Genomic DNA, 21695 nt, shown 5'->3' on the forward strand with positions numbered 1-21695 from the left:
ATTGAAAGCAAGATGGGAAGATGGGAGGTTTTGCCCTGATTTAAAGGGTTGTCCCTGAACCCCTAGATAGGGTCTACAATAAACCACTCTCAGTCCCCACAGGTCCCTTCTCTGGCCGAGGACTGCCACCGGGGAGCCGTTGTTTTAATATTCAGACCGTCTCTACATTTCTTTCAAGTCCTAAACGATACTCATTTCTGGAGCAGGAAGGAGTCCATGGTCCTTTATTCGAGAACTTGGGGCGGTGGGAAAAAGGCGGAGAGGCACGGGACAGCCTGTATAACAGCACTTCGTAGCTAGCGATGAGCCGTTCAGTATCTCTTGCGCAGCCGGTAAGAATTATGCCCGGGGAACCTCCTGGAAGTCAGTACAAATCAGGTAGGGCCCAGGCTTCTTATTAAAAATTTCCAGTGGCTTCTGGCTGGACAGCCCCAAACCCCGCTACGGAGCCTACCAGAGGGGCTGCTCCCAGTTCCTAGAGGGGGGTGGGAGCACAGCAGCTCCCAGGGACGCCGGGACCCAGCGCCCGAAACCCGGCGCTCGGGCTCCAGGGCGCAGGCGCGCTCGCCCCGCCCCGCCCCGCCCCGCCCCGCCCCGCCGTCCCTCCCTCCTCTGACCTCCGCGCGGCGGCGCGTCTGCGCAGGCGCGGGACGGGTGTTGGGTCGGTACCGCGGCCGCGGTGGGCTCCACATTTTGTGGGCTCCGCGCCTTGGGGCGGGCAGGCCTGTGCTGGGCACGGCGCCCCAGTCCGTGACGGCGTTGGGAGAGCCCCTCCGCCTGCCCGCCTGCCCGCCTGCCCGCCTGCCCGCCTGCCCGCCTGCAGGGGCTGTGGAGGCCTGGAGCTGCGGGACAGAGTTGCAGGGCCGGTCCTTGCCCAGGGAGGCTCTCCCCTGAATCCCGGTTGTCCTAGGGCCGCGGAGGAGCACTGGGCCCCGAGGTCGCTGGTGGTGTGGTGGTCACTGTGGGTGTGGGTCCGCGTGGGAACGGGGTCCCAGAGCCTGGTCCCGAGGAGACGGGCGGCCGAGCGGGGCCAGCGGGCCCGGGCCCGGGTCGTGAGGGTCTGAGCGCGCGCCCGAAAGCGGGGAACCGCCCCGCCCGGGCGTCCGGCTTTGGCTGCCCTGCTCTGGTCCCCGCGGGTGGGCTGGACGTCTCCGCGCGCAGTGGGAATGCCCGGTGTCACCCAGCTTGCTCTCTGCTGCCCGAACCGAAGGGCTGAGGCCACAGGACAGAGATTTGGACCTAATGAAAGGACGTCGCCCCTTAGCCCCAGCTATGGACTCCACTGCATCAGGTTTGGCTCTCGAGGGTGCAGAGGGCCAGAAGCCCTTCTGGGGAGTTAGTAGCGGGCCGAGGCGCAGGGCGACCCTAGGGAGAGGCCGGGGAACCCACTGATGGGGCAGAGGCTGCAGCCGCCTTCCCTGTGGTATTTCCTGATTTTTCAGGGCCAGGAGCATGAAGTCCCAGTGTCCAGACACTGTGGTAGAGGCCAGTCTTCCATGGCCACGGAAGACTTTCCAAAGGCCAGAGAGCAGGGAGGGTGGGAGAGGAGGCTGTGAGGGAGTGGCCCTTGGCCAGAGATCAGATGGCAGCGGGGCCATTTAGAGCCTCGCCATCATTTCCTTTATTGCTTCAATAAGTAGTGAGATTCCTCTAGTTCTGCTAGCTCAGCTGCGTAGGAGATTAGCAGTGTACATGGGGGGTACCTCCTCTAGACACCCTTTCATTAGTATTAGGGACCGGGCAAACCAGGTGACCCAGGAGGTTTTAAGCCATTCCTTTGTAAATTTAGAATCTCCTGTCCTTCATCAAATGGGCATTTTAATTTGATTTTTCATTCTTCACACAGTGTCAAGGTCGCAAGACTGGCCAAAAGAACTGGGCCACATCTTAGAGACTACCACCCCCCATGTATTCCTTTATGCTCTGTGTTCTGTAGACCATCAGCACAGGAATCATCTCGAAACTCTTTAAAGATGCAGACTCTCAGGCCGTACACATCCACTGAATGAGAGTCTGTTTAATGAGATCCTCAGGAATCCGTACACACATTAAAGTTTGAGAAGTGCTGACCTAGATTATACTATGTTGCCTGCCACTTCCATGCTTCTGTTTTTGTTAGCTATAATCACTACTCTGGTATGGCTGGGGTTAGTTGTTTGTATTCAGGCTTTAAAAACAGTATGAAACAAAACTCTATCATAGAAGGACTTGCAAAATGTGCTTACAGAGACCTACTGGTGCTTGGGAACTCAGGAAGAGTTGACCTTTGACCTGGGCTCCCAAGGATAAGGGGAAAGGTGTAACTTCTTTTCCTTAAAGTCTATATCCCTCTCTGGCTGTGCCTTGGGCCTTGTCTTGTATTCTTAACCTGTCTTACACGGCAGGCTAGATTTAAAGTTCCTTGAAAGTCTTCTCCATGTTTATGTTTTAAAAAGGCCTAGTAGAGGACCTATATGTTGGATGCCCAGTAAACAACTATCCAATGGAGTGGCCAGACTATAGTGATACTTCAGTTACTTGCAGCCTGCTGTGGCCTTTGGACAGGGGAGTGGAGTGTTGTGTACTTCTCCCTTGTGTGGGATAGCTAGAAGCTGCCCCTCAGTTCCCTTTAACCCAGCTCTGTCCCCAGAACCATGGAGGTGACACATTGACTCTTCAGGGATCTCCAGCCTGGGGAGTCTGGGAGCTGCAAAGGCCATAGGGTTAGCCTTCCTTATGCTCCTTTCGCCTTCCTAGTTCTCCCTTCTCAGGACCCTGCTCTTCCTCCAGAGAGATACCCAGGAGAAAAGGGAACAACCAGTTTATTCCTGAAAGCCAGGCCCCAGGTGAGTTGGGGTTCTCTTCATTTTTCCTCAAATTACTGAACTATGGATGTCTTTGCCTCCTTTTCTCTGAGGCCTCTTTGTTCGCCAGACTGACCCCAATTCCTGCTCTGCAGGAGGCTGAGCTCATCAAGGTGGATGCTGGCCTCCCCATCCCTTTCCAGAACCCTTTCCCCTCTGCTCAGTATGCAGTCAGATCCTGTGATTTATTTCTGTCATGAGCACTGCAGTGAGTACCAAGTAATGTGAGAGATCCTTGGCCTTGAAAATGTGTCACTACCACAGAAAGGGGAGGACTCTGGTGCTCAGGATGCAGCCCCAGTCACAGTAAGGATATCTGTGGTTAATGACGGAGAGGAGTGGCACAGATAGGCCTTTCCTTCAAGGTTTAGTGAAAGAATAACCCTGTGTTGGAGAGGTTGGGGGAAGGCTTATGGAGAAGAGGGGACAAGGAGGTCTGAAGGTATGGAGGCTGTGTCCTTGTTCCAATGTTATCTTCCTGGATTAGTGAGGAAATAGACTTAACTCACTACTTCCTGGCTGGGAGACTCACCTAACTTCTCCATGCATTGTTTTTGCCAACTGTAGAATGAGGATGGTAATCACATTAATGATAGTGATAAAAACAGCAATAGCCATTATGTACTCAGAACCAAATATGTATCAGGAACTACTCTACACAACTTACTTATACTGCCTCATTTCATCTTTCAAACATTCTCATTTTGAAGAGTGGCAACTTAGGCACAGAGAGGTAACCAAGAAAATTAAGGCGCAGAGAGATAAAGTAACTTGTTCATGGTTATCTAGCTCATAAGAAAGGCATCCTAGTTTCAGATCCAGGTTGTCTGGCTCTAAGATCTTAACCACTCAATAATGCAATTACCTCATATTTTTGCTGGAGTCTTCCGGCAAATAGTAACTGCTTAGTCCTTGTCAGCTTCAGCTGTGATGGAAGTAGAGGAGGTAATGGTGACTGATTCCGAAGTGGATTCAAATTTGGCTGTAGTAGGCTGGAGAACCAAGTGGAGGGCTGTGGATGCCAGCCTGCGTTGTTTCCTAGCACACAATATGGTAGTTTATGTATTCTAGCTTAAGGATAGACACTTGAGTTTAATCTTCTAGCCAGTAGGGGAACCCCCACCAATAGGGAATTCTTACAAATAACTAGTAGAGTAATAAATAGAGTTTAAACCTCTTTGGCCTCAATGTAGAGATTCAGAGTTTTATCAGCTTAATTTAGTTATGTGGTAATAACAATGGCCTGTAGACCTCAATGGCTCATAGTAACAAAGGTGTATTTCTTCTTTATGTTACATATCAGTAGTGGATGAGCTGTGATTGCTCCAACCCTCTTTGCTCTGGGATTAAGGCTGAAAGATCAACCCTGTGCTGGGATATGTTATGTGGCAGGGAAAAGTGCAATGTCAGAACCAGGAAGTGGTTCTGGCTTCTGCCCAGAAGGGGCAGGTGTTGCTTCTGCCCACAACCCTTTGGCTGAAGCAAGTCATGTGACAAGCCTAACTAACATCATTGAAGTGGGAGGTATAAGCCTCCCATAGTGAGGGGTGCCAGAGGAGGGGCAGTGAATATTTTGAACACATAATTAGTCTAATACGGTCTGTTTTCTTACAAATATTCACTTCCCTTCCTCCACACAAATTCTCTCCTCAAGATAACCCAAAACTCCATTTAGTTAACTAGTAGGAGCATCAAGATCAAAGTCCTGGATGGTGTGATGGCCTCACCTTCAGGTCTGGATGTTTCTCCTTTGGATCTGGAGACAATGAGCTTAAAGGACAAATTGCCTCAATCCATATATTCAATGTACAGTGGAACAATGGAGATAGGATAATCATAATAAGCATCCCTATTCAGAATGGGGAAGCATGGGGGTAGCCCAGCAATCTCAGGTCCATAGCAACTATGAAATTCCACTTGGCAGACTTGGTGAGCCCCACTGATCTCAGGATTGGGAAGTCTTTTGGTTAAGTTCTGGTTCTCCTTCCTAGGTGGAGCTCCTCAGTCCAGTGTTCCCCTTAGCTCTTGGCTCTGCTCCCAAGTTCCTTTTGTAGTATCCTCCTTGGTCAATGAAATGATTTTGGAGAATAATGTCACTTGAGGGCTAAGCAGGTTTTTCATCCTGCCTGAGTAGGTTGATGGCCCAAGAATTTTCTCAAGTCACGGACTTTCAGTGTAACTCTTGAACTGTAATCAGCTTTTAATCTATTTGTTTTCTATCATTTCTATATGTCAACAGTTTAACCCAGAGTTCTTTTTTTTAATATGCTCCTTTAGGCTTAATTATGGAACTTGGGTGTTATCTCGGGACAACCATTCTTAGTCACTAAGCAATTTAGTTGCCCTGAAAGGGATTTCTTGGGAGCTATCTGAAATTATTCAGAGATTTAAACAAAAGGTTTGACTACCACACTCATGATTTGGTTCTTCCCTTAGGTTGAATTTTAATAATCTTTTGTCATGCAAAAGCCCTATCTATGTTGCCTTTGACCAATTGGAAACGATAATTGGTTAAATCTCTAACTCTGCAAGTCTTGAAATTTCTGGACACTTTCTTTTGCTTTCCTTTTTTATTTTTGTCAAACTGGTAAACTCTTGAGCTCATTTCTTTCTCTTGTAGTATTTTGTCAAATTCTGTCAATAACAAGCAACTCACACTACTGATGTCCTAGCCTCTTCTTAAACATCACAAGTTCATGCTTATGTTGTCCATCTTTCCAGTTATTGCAGACAACTGTTTTAGCACACATTCCACCACCAAATTACATGGGCTGCCATCTCACCAATAAGTTTCTTTACTACCCGGCCCTGAAGCCAAAGTCACATGTTCTAGGGTTTTTGTTATGGTGGAACCCTATATTGAGTACCAGTTTTTTAATGAGTCACTTTAGGCTAGTTATGCTGTATAACAGCAAATCCTCAAAGACTTATACGAACAAAGGTTTATATCTTGCCTGCATTACATGTTTTACATTCCATTTGGGAAAGCAGATTATTTGAATACCACTAGGTCAGTGGGGCTGGGAACTCAATCCTGTAGGGAGAGCCAGTGACTATTTTGAACAAATAGTAGTGAGTTTTCCATATTTTATATTTTGGACAGACTTTCGTGTTAATGTAAAATTTTACTTTGACTTATCCAATGGAATCAATGCCTAAATGGGATTTGATTTCTAAACATATTTTGGAAAAAGTAAATTTATACTGCCTTCATTTATCTGCATTTTAGTTCAGATATGTGGATTATTATACAGTGTAAATCAACTGGGACGTGTTCTAATTGCTGTTAGATGATGACAGGATAGTTCTGGCTGGGACCCCCAGAATAGTTGTACCTTATGGGGACCTGGGATCCAGGGTCTCACTGTCAATTTTGCACATTCAGGAACTGAATGAGTAGGAATTAAAAAGTGAATAGGCTTTGGGGGAGAGGATTCATGGTAATCCAACTCACAAAAGGCTTAACTGATTTATTATAAGGCCACTTGATATACTTCTGCTGAACTGTGTGCCTGTACTAGTGGGAGGGGGTGATAAATTATAAATCCCAAATTATTTGATTTGGACTTAGTAAAATTGTCATTAAAATTATAGGTCACATGTTTCAAAAACAGGAGACTGCTGATTCTAGTGCATTTGAGAATGCAAAACGGGCCCCTAGGTGGCCCAGTTGGTTAAGTATCAGACTCTTGGTTTGGGCTCAGGTCATGATCTCAGGGTCTTGGGATTGAGCCTCATGTCAGGCTCCAAGCTCAGTGAGGAGCCTGCTGGAGTTTCTCTGTCCCTCTCCCTCTGCCCCTCCCACACTCACTCACATGCTCTCACAAATAAGTAGATAATTTTTTTTTTAAAGAATGAAAAACGTATTAGTCTGTTCCTTCTAGTTGATTCTAATTAAATGCAACTAATTTGAGAGTAAAACCTGTTGAAAATGGATTGCATTTATTTCCCTTACCTAAGCAGAATGTTTCTACAGGCCAGATTCCCTTGAGGTCCTAATTCTATTTCTAAGCACCATGATATTGACAAAAGTGTGCATTGGATAGAATACCAAATAGTAAGGACAATACAATCCCTAGAGCAGCTTAAAATATTTTTGAGATGACAAAACCCAAAATGGGGCATTGGGATAGCTAGGAACTCTTGGAATCCCTTGTACATCCTAAGGTTCTACTCAGACACCACCCTCTCTTCTCCTCAGGGCTGTTAGTGCACTCCCTAAGGGTCCAAGGGTGTTTTCTATGTTTCAGGATCTGATGACATTCGAGGATGTAGCTGTGGAATTCACCCAGTGGGAATGGGGGCAGCTGGACCCTGCTCAGAAGGACCTGTACAGTGAAGTGATGCTGGAGAACTTCAAGAACCTGGCCTCTCTGGGTGAGCTCGGCTCCTCCAAAGCCCAATGTCTGCCCATTAGGCCTGCCATCTTTATTTCATTGGTGTTTAAAAACTTGGAGTTTCTAGGCCTCTTGGCTGAGTTTTGCCCTGGGGTTATGGAATCAGACATTTACACTGTCTTTGGGGTCCTCATGCCTAAGAAAGGTCCTGTTCCATATGAAATTGTAATAAGTTTCATGATTCTGCTCCTAATGTTTTACAATGCCTATTCTTTGGAGACTCTCCACACCTACAGTATTTCTCCCCCAGAAAGACCTAGGGCCAAACCCTTGGCCTCTAACATATGCAGTCATGGTCCTTTTCTTTTTCTACCGTCAGGGCTTCCAGTGTCTAAACCATATGTGATCTCCCAGTTGGAGGAAGGGAAAGAGCCCTGTGTGTTAGAGGGAGAAATCTCAACAGGTGAGTGAGTGAGACCTAAGCAGTATCACACATAGTAAGAACCAGCCATGGGCGAGAAGTTTTCCTGAGCCCTTGGGGGTCAGGGGGCTCTCCTTTGAGGTGAGGCCACTTGTCAGGAGCCCTCCACTGCAGTATTTTAAATACTCTTCAGCTTTTGTAATTATATCTGGTGTCAGAAGAAGAGATGTTCATTTTCTTCTCTAGCATTTATGCTTTCTTTGATACCTATCTCTGCCCACCCCTTCTGGGTTCTTGGAGCCACTCAGCATCACTAGATGTCACATGGGTAATGTTGGATGGAATCTAAGGACTGACAGTTGTAAATGGCCAGGCTATCCTGTATCAGCAGGGTTAAGAGAGTGAAAGACCAAACAGTGCAGCTGAGTGGCCTATATATTAAAGAGTTATAGGCAAGGACAGACAGGTGGATGTCAAGATCAAGGTGAAGACCTTCAAGTTTGATTAAGCTGAGCTTCAACAGAGCTGGTTCCAGGAACAAAGATTACTCCCTGCTGTCTGTTGTCATTTCTTTGAGACCATGCATTCCTAGGTGACTTGAGAGTACTTGACAGGTCTCACCTCTTGGAGCAGAATTCTGGACCCACCTGCCATGTGTAGTTCAAGCACACTGGAGGAAGGTGACAGTCTGTGCCAATGTCTATCTCTGAGGTAGAATCATAGCCCTGGATCAGAGGTAAATCTCAGTGCTCAAATCCTGGGAGCACAGGCTGGGCCTCATTTTTTAAGAATTATTTTTATTATTTTTTTAAGATTTTATTTATTCATTTGAGAGAGAGAGAGAGAGAGAGAGAGAAACAGACCACAATCAGGGGGAATGGCAAGGGGGGCAGGGTGGGGGGAGGAGGAGTCTCCCCATTGAGCTGGGAGCCTGATGTGGAGCTTGATTCCTGGACCTGGAGATCATGACCTGAGCCCAAGGCAGACACTTAACCATCTGAGCCACCCAGGTGCCCCCAGGCTGGGCCTCATTAAAGGAGCCTAGAAGAGAGGACAGAGAGGGAACTTGCTGATTCCTGCCTCATGAATATTTTCTTGATCTTTTTGATCCAGAATGGGAACAAGGGTATGACCTGTTCATCTAGTCTTAAGATAAATATGTCTGCTGACAGTGCTCTACAAACATGGCTGTTTCAGAATCTCTCAGGGAGCTTCTTGAACATCCAGATTTCCAGGGGTCACATAAGACCTACTGACTTAGAATCTGGCATCACTAGTCATTTACCTCTTCAGAAGTGTTATTTTTAAAAAAAGATTTATTTATTCATGAGAGAGAGAAAGAGAGAGGCAGAGACACAGGCAGACGGAGAAGCAGGCCCCATGCAGGGAGCCTGACACAGGACTCGATCCTGGGACTTCAAGATCATGCCCTAGGCCGAAGGCAGGCACTAAACTGCTGAGCCACCCAGGCATCCCAGAAGTGTTATTATTGTACTAGTTTTCTACTGTTGCTGAAACAAACTAATACAATGACTTTAAACAATACAAGTTTATTAACAGTTCATAGGTCAGAAGTCTGACATGGATCTCACATGGATCTCACATAAGATGTCAGTAAGAGGTGTTTTCCTTTCTGGAGTGGCTAGGGGAGAATCTGTTTTCTGCTCATTTGAATTGTTGGCAGAAGCAATTTCTTGCAGTTGTGAAACTGAGATCCTTGTTTTCTTGTTGGCTGCAGACTGAGGAATGTTTCCAGCTTCTAGAGACTGCTACATTCCTTGGCTCATTGATGCCCTTCCTCCACCTTCAAAGCCAGAAGTGGTGGGCTGAATCCTTCTCACACCACATCTCTCTGACCCAGCCAGGAAATGTTCTCTGATTTTAAGGATTTATGTAATTAGATTGAGCCCACTGAATAATCCAGGATAATCTCCCCATCTAAAGGTGTGGGCCCTTAATCACATCTGCAAAGTCCCTTTTATCATGTAAAGTAACATATTTACAAGTTCTTGGGATTAGGGCATGGATGTCTTTGAGGGAGAATTATTCTGCCTATCTTAATTATATACAGTAATACAATATATTACTGAGGTGCTGAGGGGACTTTGTGGAGAACATCTTCCTACCATCTTCTCATCTTTATGATCTTTGGATTTACCTTATGTACTGGAATCCAAACACTGTTTTTTCAGATTTTCCTAATCTCCATTCACTTGCTTATCACTTCTTGATAACTTCAAAACCTTCTTTGGACATATACTATTTTTGAAAGAAACTGTGTATGTCTCAGATATTATTTTAAAACTTTATTATCTTACATCCATTATAGGACTTCCTCTGGGCACATGGAATAAGTAATGCTAAAATGTTGGGGTTTTTTTGTTTTTGTTTTTTTTTCCCCCTCAGACTGGGAGAAAAAGCCTAAAGTCAAAGAATCAGTACTAAATCAGGGAATTTCCAAAGAAGATTTACTCCAGACAACACCAGTGGAAAAACATATCAGAGATGAACTCTGCTTCTGCCAACTGAAAGCAACCCGTGGTCATGATGACCAATTAGAGATACATCCAAAAGACCAGGAGACCCATCTGAAAGAAATATCAATCACTCACAAATCTACTACCCTAAGGACAGATCATGAATGGAGTGAACTTGGGAGAAGTTTAGGCTTAAGATCAGTCTTTGCTAATCAACACAGTGTTCTTATAAGAGAAGGATCCTATAAAAGTGATACAGAATTCAGACAGACTTCAGGGAGAAATAACTCCCCAAGAACCCATCCAGGGAAGAAACCTTGTAAATGTAATGAATGTGGGAAGTCTTTCCATTTCCAATCAGAACTTAGGCGCCATCAGAGATGTCACACTGGAGAAAAGCCCTATGAATGCAGTGAATGTGGAAGAGCCTTTGGTCATATTTCATCCCTTATTAAACATCAGAGAACTCATACTGGAGAAAAGCCCTATGAATGCAGTGAATGTGGGAGAGCCTTCAGCCAGAGTTCATCTCTTGTTCTACATTATAGATTTCATACTGGAGAGAAACCTTACAAATGTAATGAGTGTGGGAGAGCCTTTGGTCATACTTCATCCCTTATTAAACATCAGAGAACTCACACTGGAGAAAAGCCCTATGAATGCAGGGAATGTGGGCGAACGTTCAGCCAGAGCTCATCTCTCATCGTACATTATAGATTTCATACTGGAGAGAAACCTTACCAATGTAATAAATGTGGGAGAGCCTTCAGCCAGAGTTCCTCTCTCACTCAACATTATAGATTTCATACTGGAGAGAAACCCTACAAATGTAATGAATGTGGGAGAGCCTTTGCTCATACTGCATCTCTTATTAAACATCAGAAAAGTCATGCTGGAAAAAAAGCCATATAAATTCAGTGAATGTAGGAAGCTGGAGTGCACACATTACTCACATGACACACTGGAGGGAGATCTTGCATGTGTGATGTATGTGGGAAGACTTTTGGTTGAAAAACATGTCTTAAAAAAAAGAAAAACATGTCTTATTCAACATCAGACAGTACATGCTAAAGAGAAGCTCTATTGATGTCAAGAGAGAAGGTGGGCTTTCAGAGAAGCCATATTGGTGAGAAGTCAAGTAGATGTGACTGATTTGGAAAGGCTTTTGTCAGGGGACACACATTATTCAACATCAGACAGTTTCTACTGGCAAGAGAAACCTTATCAGTGCAATGAGTATGACACAGCCTTCAGTCACATTTTATTCAGTAAGTAAGTAAGTAAATAAATAAATAAATAAATAAATATCATGTAACTCAAACTGGAGAGAGACTGCAAGTGTGATAAAAGCCATCTGTGATACTTCTCTAAGCACCAAGAACACATACAAAAGAGAAGCCCTTTGAAAGCAATAAGTGTGGGAAGGCCTTCTAGTAGAGCTCATCTCTTAATAAACATCAGACAATTTATTCTTGAGAAAAAAAAAACACTATGGAAATGATGAATGTGGGAGAGACTTCAGCCAAATCTCTTTCCTTTATAAATATCAGTGAACTCACCCTGCTAGAAACCCTGGGAATGTATTGCATGTGGAAAAGCCATTGGCATATGTTCCATTCACTCTGCACATCAGAGAATGTGCACTAGAGTGACTCTGAATTTGGTGAAACTGGGAAAACCCGCTAGTATAGTTCAGGCTTCAGCATACACTAAGACTTTACTCCAAAGAGAAACCCTGGGAACTTAACAAATGTGGGGGAAGTTCCTTTCAGACTTGAGATTCATAAAACAAGAGCTGAAAGGAATCTGAGAAATCAACTAATTTGGTGATTTTTTGCCTGGTGGAGGCTCTCTATAACTGCACTGTGCTTCACCTCCCCATCCTGTTACTGATGGGAGCAGAGGTGTTATTGTGTGGGTGAAGAGAATGGAGGCTGAACAAGATGGAGAGCCACCAGTGATGCAGCTCCACCCTATTTTAGGGCTAAGAAAACATCTGAAAATACCATGCACTGGGCTGGGCCTCTTTCCTTCTGGTTCACAGCTGTGGTTTTGAGATTGAGAGACTTAAGGTCTTCTGTACAAAACCCCATGCACTAAATGTTACCTCTAAGAGGCAATGGAGTGGTATTTTTAAAGTTTGACCAAAAGACAATTTTTATTAAATCTTTATGCTGTGAGATTTGGAATTTTTGAAATTAAATGAAATCTTTTTAAACATTAAAATCATTAAAATATGTGTAAAAGAATAAAAACTTCAAAAACATTATTCTTAGTGAAAGCCAGATACCAGACACCATGTATTGCATAGTTCCATTTATAGGAAATGTCCTGAAATGGCAAAATCCTCAGAGGCAAAATAGATTAGTGGTTGCCTGGTGCTGGGAGAAGCAACTGGGAGTAAATGCAGATGTTATAAAGAATCTTACTGGGGTAATGCAAATGTCCTAAAACTGGTTTATGGTGATGGTTGAACAAAATCATTGAATTGTGCACACAAAATGGGTAAAATTTATGGTATGTAAATTACACCTCAGTAAAAGTGTTTTCATAAAATATCAAATACACAGATACACCAACTATTGCTAAACTACTTTTCCTATCTTGTCTGTTACTTCAAGCCATCTGTGTGTCTTTATTTTCTGTAGTAGTTAACCCTAAGCTTACTGGGTCTCAAGTTTATATCATGTTGCATCTGAAATTTATGAGGAGAGGCCAAGAGTAGGAGCTAGCATAGAGCAGAAGAGTCTTGACTAAAAATATTAGTTTATACTAAAGACAGTCCCTCAAGCATTTTAAATCCACATGAGGAAGCTGAGCCAGACTTCAGGGAATCGGTTCAAAGTGGTCCATGAAGACTGGGAGAATCTAGGGGCCCCACAAGTTGGCTAATGCAGAGGGGTGCAGGCAGATAGGATAAACAGGAGGCATCTGGACAGCTGAAATCAAAATGCCAGTCTAGGAACCTAGAAATCATGGGAATTTCTTCCCAGAAAGCCAAGGTGTACAGGAGAGAAATAGCAAATGTAATTACATTAGTAATAGCTTAGTTGACTTACCTTTTCTCCCAGTGCCCTTTTCTAATCCCAACCTAAGTCACTTTATATACCCGGATACCTGAAACTTTGTAGTTGGTCTTTGCTTAACATCTGTCCCTCTTGTTATCTTTTTTTTTTTTTAATATTTTATTTATTCATAAGAGACACAGGCAGAGGGAGAAGCAGGCGCCATGCAGGAAGCCTGATGCGGGACTTGATCTCGGGACTCTGGGATCACGCCCTGAGCCAAAGGCAGACACTCAACCGCTGAGCCACCCAGGTGTCACCCCTCTTGTTATCTTTGTGGTGGTAACTATTCTTATCAGTGTGCACTGACTTCTCCATCTGAAAGTCTTTGTACTGCCCACAAGATAAATTCCCACTCCTCACTTTGGTATTTAATGTCCTCTTCACTCTGCCTTAACCTCTTGTTGCTCCTGACAAGAACCTCTATTACAGACGAACTTGCTTGCCATACCTCAAACATGCCTTCATAGTCCCCTGCCTGTTCCACCAGCCTGGAATGCCCTCTCCACTTCTCTAAAGCCTAATAGGCAGTCAGAACCCTGTTCAAACACCCTCTCATCAGGGAAGAATTCTCATTTTTTTTTTCTTTAAAGATTTTCTTTACCTAAGAGAGAACGTGAGTCAGGGGAGGGGCTGAGGGAGAGGGACAAGTAGACTTGGGACAAGCAGACTCCGTGCTGAGCACAGAAGCAGATGTGGGGCTTGATCCCACGACCCTGGGATCATCAGCTGAGGGCAGACGCTGAACTGACTGAACCACCCAGATGCCCCAGGGAAGAATTCTCTTGAACACTACTGTGAAGTCATTATCTTACTGACTTGCAATTGTAAAAGCACTTGTGTTTGCTTAAAGTTTTTAAAAATGAAAGATGTGTTGGGATAGTTTTTATTACTGTCTTGATCTATTTGAATCATTTATCAGCTTGCCACTTTCTTGTCTCCTGAAACATTAGCTGCTTCAGATAATTTCTCATACTTCCTCTCAAATGAGCACACAGTAGGTGCTTACTAACCATGTGTTAAGTTGAAAAATTTGTATTGCCTACATTTACTCACTGCTTCTGACTGAATTCACACTTTAAGATTTATTTATTTATTCACCAGAGACACACAGAGAGAGGCAGAGACACAGGCAGAGGGAGAAGCAGGCTCCATGCAGGGAGCCCGACATGGGACTCAATCCCAGGTCTCCAGGATCACGCCCTGGGCTGAAGGCAGCGCTAAACCGCTGAGCCACCTGGGGTACCCTGAATTCACACTTTAAAACAAAATATTTTACTGTACAGATATATCACATTAAAAAAATATTATTTAAGTAATCTCTACACCCAACATGGGGCTTGAATTCATGACTCCAAGATCAAGAGTCGCATGCTCTTCTGACTGAGCCAGCCAGGTGCTCCTGACTTCATACTTTTGTACTAGATGAAAAACTTTCCTTCTAGAAAACTACCAATTAAATATTTTCTTACAAAAATAGTGTTGCTTCTTATAATTATTTTTCAAATTCAAATATAGATTGGCATTGTTCCATCTTTTGGGGGTGGGTTGGTATGTGTATACATAAAAACTCGTTGCTATTTTATTTTGTAGCACTAGAATGACTTCTTATATCAACTACTCAGAATTAGGCCAAACTTCACAGGTTAAAGATAGAGTACCCCACAAGATTGCTCTCACTTCAGATACCAACCACAAATTTGAGGGTCCCTAGGCTACTCTTCTGACCAGCTGGCTACAAACTTGGGAGTTCCCACCAGCCCTTCAGGTTTGATAATTCTCTAGAGCAAATCTCAGAACCAGGAAAGGGCTATATTTATTATGATAATTTTATTATAGCAAAAAGATAGAAATCAAAATCAACCTAAGGAAGAGGCACATAGATTGAGGTCTGGGAGCATCTCAAATGTGAAGCTTTCATCTTTCCCAGGAACACATCACCTGCTGGCATATCAATATGTAACTGCAGAGTACTGACATCTAGAGAGGTTCACCTGAGCTTCATAGCCCAAAGTTTTCACTGGGGTTTCATTCTGTTGTCATAGCTGGTTGACCAGAGTTGAACACAATCTTCAGGGCCTCTTCCCTCCCTGGAGGTCAGGCTGATATCACATGGCTCAAAATCCCAACCCTCTAATCACAAGATTGTTCTGACTTGGCCAGCCCCCATCCTCAATCACCTAATTATCATAAACTAGGGGCAACCAAAAGTTCTCATTAGCATGAACTATCAGGTGTGGTCCCAGAGACCCACTATGAATAATAAAGATACTCTTATCACTGAGGAAATAACATGGGTTTAGGAGTTAGTTAACTCCAGGAACTAAGGACAAAGACCAGCCAAGTTCTTTATGACACAGCACACACTTAAGACAATGTGAAAATGCTTCTTCAATTATTTTTTTCTTTTCATCCAAGTATTTGTCAATGGGCTGTACGTTGTAAGGGGACTTAATTTTATCTACATTCTTTTCCCATTGTTCTCCCATCAGCTGCACCTGTTTGCATTCCCACCATCAGCGCAAGAGGGTTCCTTTTTCTCCATAGCCTCAATTCTTCAATTAGTATTCAAATAAATCATAAACATGAAGACTACACTTGAGATATTCCTCTACTTATCGACCACTGGCAAGAACTTAGACTTAGGACCACAGCTGATGGCAAGGGAGGCCAGAAATTGGTCTTTGGGCAGCAAAGAGCCCAGTTAAAATTTGGGGGATTCTGTTATTAAGGAAAAAGAATATGATGTATATTGACAGATGACCAGGAATCTGTTTCTTGAGACCCAAATACTGCAAAGCCAATTGGGTGTGAGGCCACATCCATAACTCTCCGGTATCAGCCTTCTCTGTAAGATGAAGGGCTCTGTACTTGTGAAAATAAGTGAAGCCCACTCAAATGAGAACACAAAGGCTATTTATTCAGAGCTTGTTATAGCAAAGGATCAGCTACTATCACCTGCATTTGGCAGAGATCCAGAGGCATACAGAAAGTAAGAATGCTTTGTAATGAGAAGAAAGCTTCAGGTACGCCCTGATTGGAGGTTGTTGGCATGGGAAAGCTGGAGGTCAGTTAACTAGGAGCGAACATCTTATGTGATTGGTTTGGGAAACTTATTTGGCTTTCTACGGTTGGTCCTAAGTTGAAAGTGGGGGGCAAACAAAATAGAACTCGCAGTCATTGACCAAGTTCTGGCTGTTCTGAGCTGACTGCTGTAGAGGCTGTGGTTTGCCTTTCAGGCTGGTTGGCAGAGGTATGTGTCAGAGTTCTGTTGTCTTATCCGGTGTGTCCATTGGTATATTTAGTCCCTCAGCTCCTCCTCTTTGGTCATTCTCTTGCTTGAGAGAGGTTAGACAATTCAGAGACACTAGACATTCAGATCTTCACAACTTGGGGATTGTTCAGTTGTCTTCATATAAACTGTATCTTAAGATATTTTTGTTGTTGTATCATCACAGCAATCATGTAATAAGAGAGCAGCTGTGCAAAAGCATTGAGTCAAGTAATGTTTTAAGGCACTCTGCAGACTGTGCTACCATGCCTGTTTCATGCATCTAAGAATAGCAAGAAATTATAGCCATGGTACAGATACCATCATGATTAATCAATGAAAAGTTTAGAGCAGTGAAATTGCCTGTAACTACTTGTGCCAGTAAAAATAAGGCAGACAACAGATCTTCTATGTAGTGAAGAGGTGATATTATTTTTTGGGGGAAAGAGGTGATATTATTAATAACATATTATTAATAACATTAATAACATCTGCCAGAATCAGTTATAGGTCTCTTAAAGTTTTTTTATTTCCTTCCATTGGAAATACTGTGAGTTAGCAATTCACCAGAGTGCCTGAATAATCAAGCTCCTCATTATGGAGCTCCTGAGTTAGAAATTCCAGCATTGGTGATTTACAGTTAGGAAATCTGTACAAGGGATTTCTGTACATAGACAGATCTCAGGATACTATTCCTAAACTGCATTAGGTTTTAGTCTGAGAAAAACAAGGCAGTTGTCCTGGCTGCAAAGGAGGTAGAATTTAGTAGGGACACATAAAAGTCAAGGGGAAACATGTTGTTCATGACATGAGATTGGGACCAAAGCTTTATATTAGCTCTGTTACCTATTTGGATTCCTGTAAATGATAAGTAACTGACCCATTATACTATAAAGCTGCATGGACTGATTTATCGGGTTCTGTGCTGAGTAGCCAAAAAAACAAACAAACAAACAAACAAACAAACAAACAAACAAAAAAGACGAGGGCAAATGCAAGAAGACCAGTTAAGAGGCCATTTGTGGTGTCTAGTAAGGGATGCTGGTGGTTTGGGCCAGAGGGTGGAAACAGGTGGTAAGACACTGTCAGATGCTAGAATTTTTTTTTTTTTTTTTTAAATTGGGAGATGACAGTATTTCTTGGTTGTTTACACGAAGGGTTTTAGAGGAGTCTAGGGTGGATCTAGATGGCCCTAGCAACTGGAAGAATGGGGCTTCTTTAAATGAAAGGAGCGAGGTATGTCTGGGAAAGCACATCAGGAGTGCAGAGACACCTGGGGGGTGTCAGCTGCTTGTTTTGTTTTTTAAAGATTTTCTTCATTTATTCATGAGAGACACACAGAGAGAAGCAGAGACACAGGCAGAGGGAGAAGCAGGCTCCATACAGGGAGCCTACGCAGGACTCGATCCCAGGTCTCCAGGACCACGCCCTGGGCTGAAGGTGGCATCAAACTGCTGAGCCACCCCGGCTACCCAAGCTGCTTGTTTTGAATTCATTCTCAAAGAGGAGTCTTTGGCTGAGGTCAAGATATTCAGAAAGGCTGTCAAATTCAAATTTATAGTTACCTGTGGTCTGATCATTAGAGTGTAATAACTAGTATTTTATGGGAGACAGGGACTCTAGTAGTCACAGGTTGATTTAAGATCATTTGTCCCTGTAGGTACAAGTGGAAAAACCATTGACTATAATTCCCTATAGTCTCATTTGATGAGACCAGAATTGCTTTCATACACACACACACACACTGGTGACCTGGCAATGGATGGCATATTCAGCAGCTAAGACAGAGTAGTGCTTACCATTTAGGATAATTTAAGAATGGCAGAATGAATATGTTCTGAACTAATTATAGTAAAGAGGACAGAAAACAGAAGAAAGGACCATTATGGGTGGATAACAACCACGTATTTGTAGGAATGAGAAAAATATGAGCAAGCAGAAAACCATGTATCTATAGGAATAAGAAAAATATGAGCAAGCAGAAAAAAAAAGACAGGACTGACAGAAATCTTGGTCTGACATCTTGGGCAGAAGCTACTTATTATCTGTGGTCACCTACTTATTCCAGAAGTCTTTGGTTAGAGATATACTTCTGAAGATCAGGTGCTTCTAGAGTGTCTTGGAGAATCCTGTTTGAAGTCCTCTAGTGGAGTAGGCTTCCAGTTGTATTACATCTACTTTCTGAATAATTCCTTTTTTAGTTGTGAAATATATACTGAAGAATTAACTCCCTGAAGTTCCACTGCTGTATTTTTGTTGACAGTACCTGATAAAGTCCCATACAATGAGGTTCAAGAGCATTTTTTTAAAAAGATTTACTTATTTATGATAGAAAGAGAGAGACAGAGAGACAGAGAGAGAAAGAGAGAGAGAGAGAGGCAGAAACACAAGAGGAGGGAGAAGCAGGCTCAATGCCGGGAACCTGTTGTGGACTCGATCCCAGGATTCCAGGATCGCGCCCTGGGCCAAAGGCAGGCGCTAAACCGCTGAGCCACCCAGGGATCCCCTCAAGAGCAGTTTTCTCTGATGTCTCTTCCTGTAGATAAAATCTCATGGCTGAAGATCATAAAGAGGCTATTTAGGAAGATGCTATGAGAAGGTGGCCTTAACCTGTTGATGCTAAGACTGGGTATGATTCTCCTGCAATATTTTGCCATGTCTGCATGCAGCAGGGTAGAGTGTTGGAAGTGGAACCTCTAAATAAATGGACTTTCCAGTTATCAGTTTTTAGGGGAATAACTGTTCTATCTCCAAGGGAGTGATCCACATAATAAGGGTTTCTGGCCATAAGGACTACGTTTGGCTGGGTTGCCAAAGGGTTTCTAAAAGTTTTGCTATTTTTTTAATTTAGGCATTTATTTTATGGAGTTTATTTATTTATTTGAGAGAGAGCGAGAGGGAGTATGAGTGGGGGAGGAGGGGAAGAGGGAAGGAGAGACGAGAAGCAGGCTCCACACTGAGCAGGGAGCCCAATGTGGGACTTGACCCCAGGACCCTAAGATCATGACTTGAGCTGAAGGCAGGTGCTTAACTGACTGAGCCACCCAGGCACCCCAAGTTTTGCTAATTTTAAGTTAAAGATGCCATTAGTTCTTACAGCCTTTCCAGAATATTATGTATGGTAAGGACAACATAGTTTTTGAGTAAGGGATAATGCCATATAGAGTTTTTTTATAATAGTTCCTGTAAAATGTGTGTCAAGTTGACATGGGATGGACTGTGATGGCTTTAAAACGTCAACTTGGGGGATCCCTGGGTGGCTCAGCGGTTTAGCGTCTGCCTTCGGCCCAGGGCATGATCCTGGAGTTCTGGGATCAAGTCCCACATCAGGCTCCCTGCATGGAGCCTGCTTCTCCCTCTGCCTGTGTCTCTGCCTCTGTCTTGTGAATAAATAAATAAAATCTTAAAAAAAAAAAAAAGTCAACTTGGCTAGGCTGAACTACATCTCTTTACATGGTAGCTGGATACAGAGGGGATGAAAGTGGAAGCTGCCAGTCCTCTTTGGGCCTTGCTGAAAGTCCTAGAAACACTACTAACTTTCCAATGCAGTCTTCATATATATTTTTTTCTGCCTTCTCAGACTCCCATTAGATGTGTATTGGAATGTTCATGAAGCTCCATTTTTCTAATTTTTTCTCTCTCTGTTCTTTGGACTGTATAATTTTTATTGCTCTATCTTCTAGTTCACTGATGCTCTCTTCTGCCTCTTCAAGTCTGATGAGGCCTTCCACCACTTTCTGTTGATCAAAGCTCAAGTAATAAGGACAATCAAGAAAGGGGGAATAAACTTCACTTTTTTTTTTCTTGAAGATTAATTTACTTATGTTTAGAGGCAGAGAGGGGCAGAGGGACAGGGAGCCTTAAGCAGACTCCGTCCTGAGTGCAGAGCACAACAAAGGGCTCCATCTAAAGACCCTGAGATCAGGGACATCTGGGTGGCTCAGTGGTTGAGTGTTTGCCTTTGGCTCAGGTTGTGATCCTGGGGTCCTGGGATCCAGTTCTGCATCAGGCTTGCCACAGGGAGCCTGCTTCTCCCTCTGCCTGTGTCTCTGCCTCTCTCTCTGTGTCTCTCATGAATTAAAAAAAATAAAATAAAATCTTAAAAACAAACAAACAAAAAGACCCTGAGACCACGACCTGAGCTGAAATCAAGAGTTGGATGTTAAAAAAAAAAAAAAAAAAAAAAAAGAGTTGGATGTTTAACCCAATGTGCCACCCAGGCTCCCCATAAACTTCACTTCTTGATGAGAGTGATAACACGTAAGTTAGAGGCAGAGAAGGAATTGTCGGGACCATCTTTGCAGGAATCCTGTCATCTATGATTTTTAAAAAATTTTTTAATTTTAATTTTTAAAAAATTTTAAATGAGCAGTAATTCTCCCTCTTCAATCCACTGTTTAAGCGCCTCTTACCCAAATACCTGCCAGTGCTGAGTGTGAACAACCTCTCTTAATGTAGCCAACTTGGTATGTTAAGTCTACTAAAAATGGGATGCATTATAAAACAGGAGTGAAACAGGTTGTCTAATTCAGCAAAGAAAAAGAAAAGAGTAGATGAAGCGACCGTGTCAACCTTAATTTTTGGAATCTAACGTGTCACTCTTTTTTTTTTTTTTTTCTGCATGTTAAAATATTTTTATGCTAAATTTGAAAATCGGAGGTCTGGCTGAGCAGGAAGACCAGCTTCTTACACGAAGTCGGTATCTCTTCTCGGTCCACATACGCCGGTCATCTGGGCAGCCCCAGAGCAGACGCTACGAAGCCACGAGGAGCAGGACGGGCGCAAACACCACAGCGTGGGTCTGGGATATGAATGTGACCAAACGTGAGAATCACAAGAATACGTAAGCGCGCGTGTGAAATGCCAGGTACCTGCCGTCCTTAATAAATCTAAGAGACTTCAGAGCTTTACCGGAGTTGGGTAGGAACAGCTTTAGACTCCACGTCTGCCCACTCCAAACCTCCTCGAGACATCACCCCTTGTAGGTTCCCGCAGACCCTTCTCGGGCTGGTCTGTACCTCGCGCTTGCGGCGCACGGTCCGCGGCCGCGGCTCCCGCGGGTACCGGGGACCCGACCGCACGCACGCGTCCGCCGCCTCTTGCTTCCGGTCTCCGCCTCCCGGCCGAGGACGCGAACCGCCAGCCCCGCCCCCGGGTCCTGACGCAAGGACCCCAGCGCGGCTGTCCGCCGCTGCGCCGGACTCGTTCTATCCCGTTGCCGGTAGAGAGACTCCCCCCCCGCAGTCTGCGCAGCGGCGCGACCCTCCGGGAATTCAGCCAC

At 43.9% G+C, this 21695-nt stretch overlaps 1 protein-coding gene and 2 long non-coding RNA genes across 8 annotated transcripts; 1 reads left to right on the forward strand and 2 right to left on the reverse strand.

The window, feature by feature from the left end:
- Positions 1–208: 208 nt before the first annotated feature.
- On the reverse strand, positions 209–569 carry LOC111090603. The gene is made up of 2 exons (XR_005372389.1): positions 455–569; positions 209–357 (listed from the first exon to the last, which is right to left on the reverse strand). It is a non-coding gene; the product is annotated as an uncharacterized LOC111090603 (long non-coding RNA).
- Positions 570–795: 226 nt separating this feature from the next.
- On the forward strand, positions 796–21367 carry LOC611670 (zinc finger protein 514). 6 transcript variants are annotated; one of them, XM_038561417.1, is made up of 5 exons: positions 796–1291; positions 2737–2825; positions 7094–7220; positions 7560–7643; positions 21074–21367. In XM_038561417.1, exons 1-5 carry the CDS (start codon positions 1243–1245, stop codon positions 21259–21261), a joined length of 537 nt encoding a protein of 178 aa, XP_038417345.1. In that variant the 5' UTR covers positions 796–1242; the 3' UTR covers positions 21262–21367. The 6 variants fall into 6 exon arrangements, with proteins under 6 accessions (XP_038417345.1, XP_038417342.1, XP_038417340.1 ...); XM_038561414.1 differs by lacking the exon at positions 21074–21367 and adding an exon at positions 10008–14032 and having other exon boundaries at positions 1847–2825; XM_038561412.1 differs by lacking the exon at positions 21074–21367 and adding an exon at positions 10008–14032.
- LOC119869698 lies at positions 20734–21694 on the reverse strand. The gene is made up of 2 exons (XR_005372390.1): positions 21326–21694; positions 20734–21215 (listed from the first exon to the last, which is right to left on the reverse strand). It is a non-coding gene; the product is annotated as an uncharacterized LOC119869698 (long non-coding RNA).
- Between the last annotated feature and the right edge of the window lies 1 nt (position 21695).

This window comes from Canis lupus, chromosome 17 (genome assembly GCF_011100685.1).
Source record: "Canis lupus familiaris isolate Mischka breed German Shepherd chromosome 17, alternate assembly UU_Cfam_GSD_1.0, whole genome shotgun sequence".
NCBI lineage: Eukaryota > Metazoa > Chordata > Mammalia > Carnivora > Canidae > Canis > Canis lupus.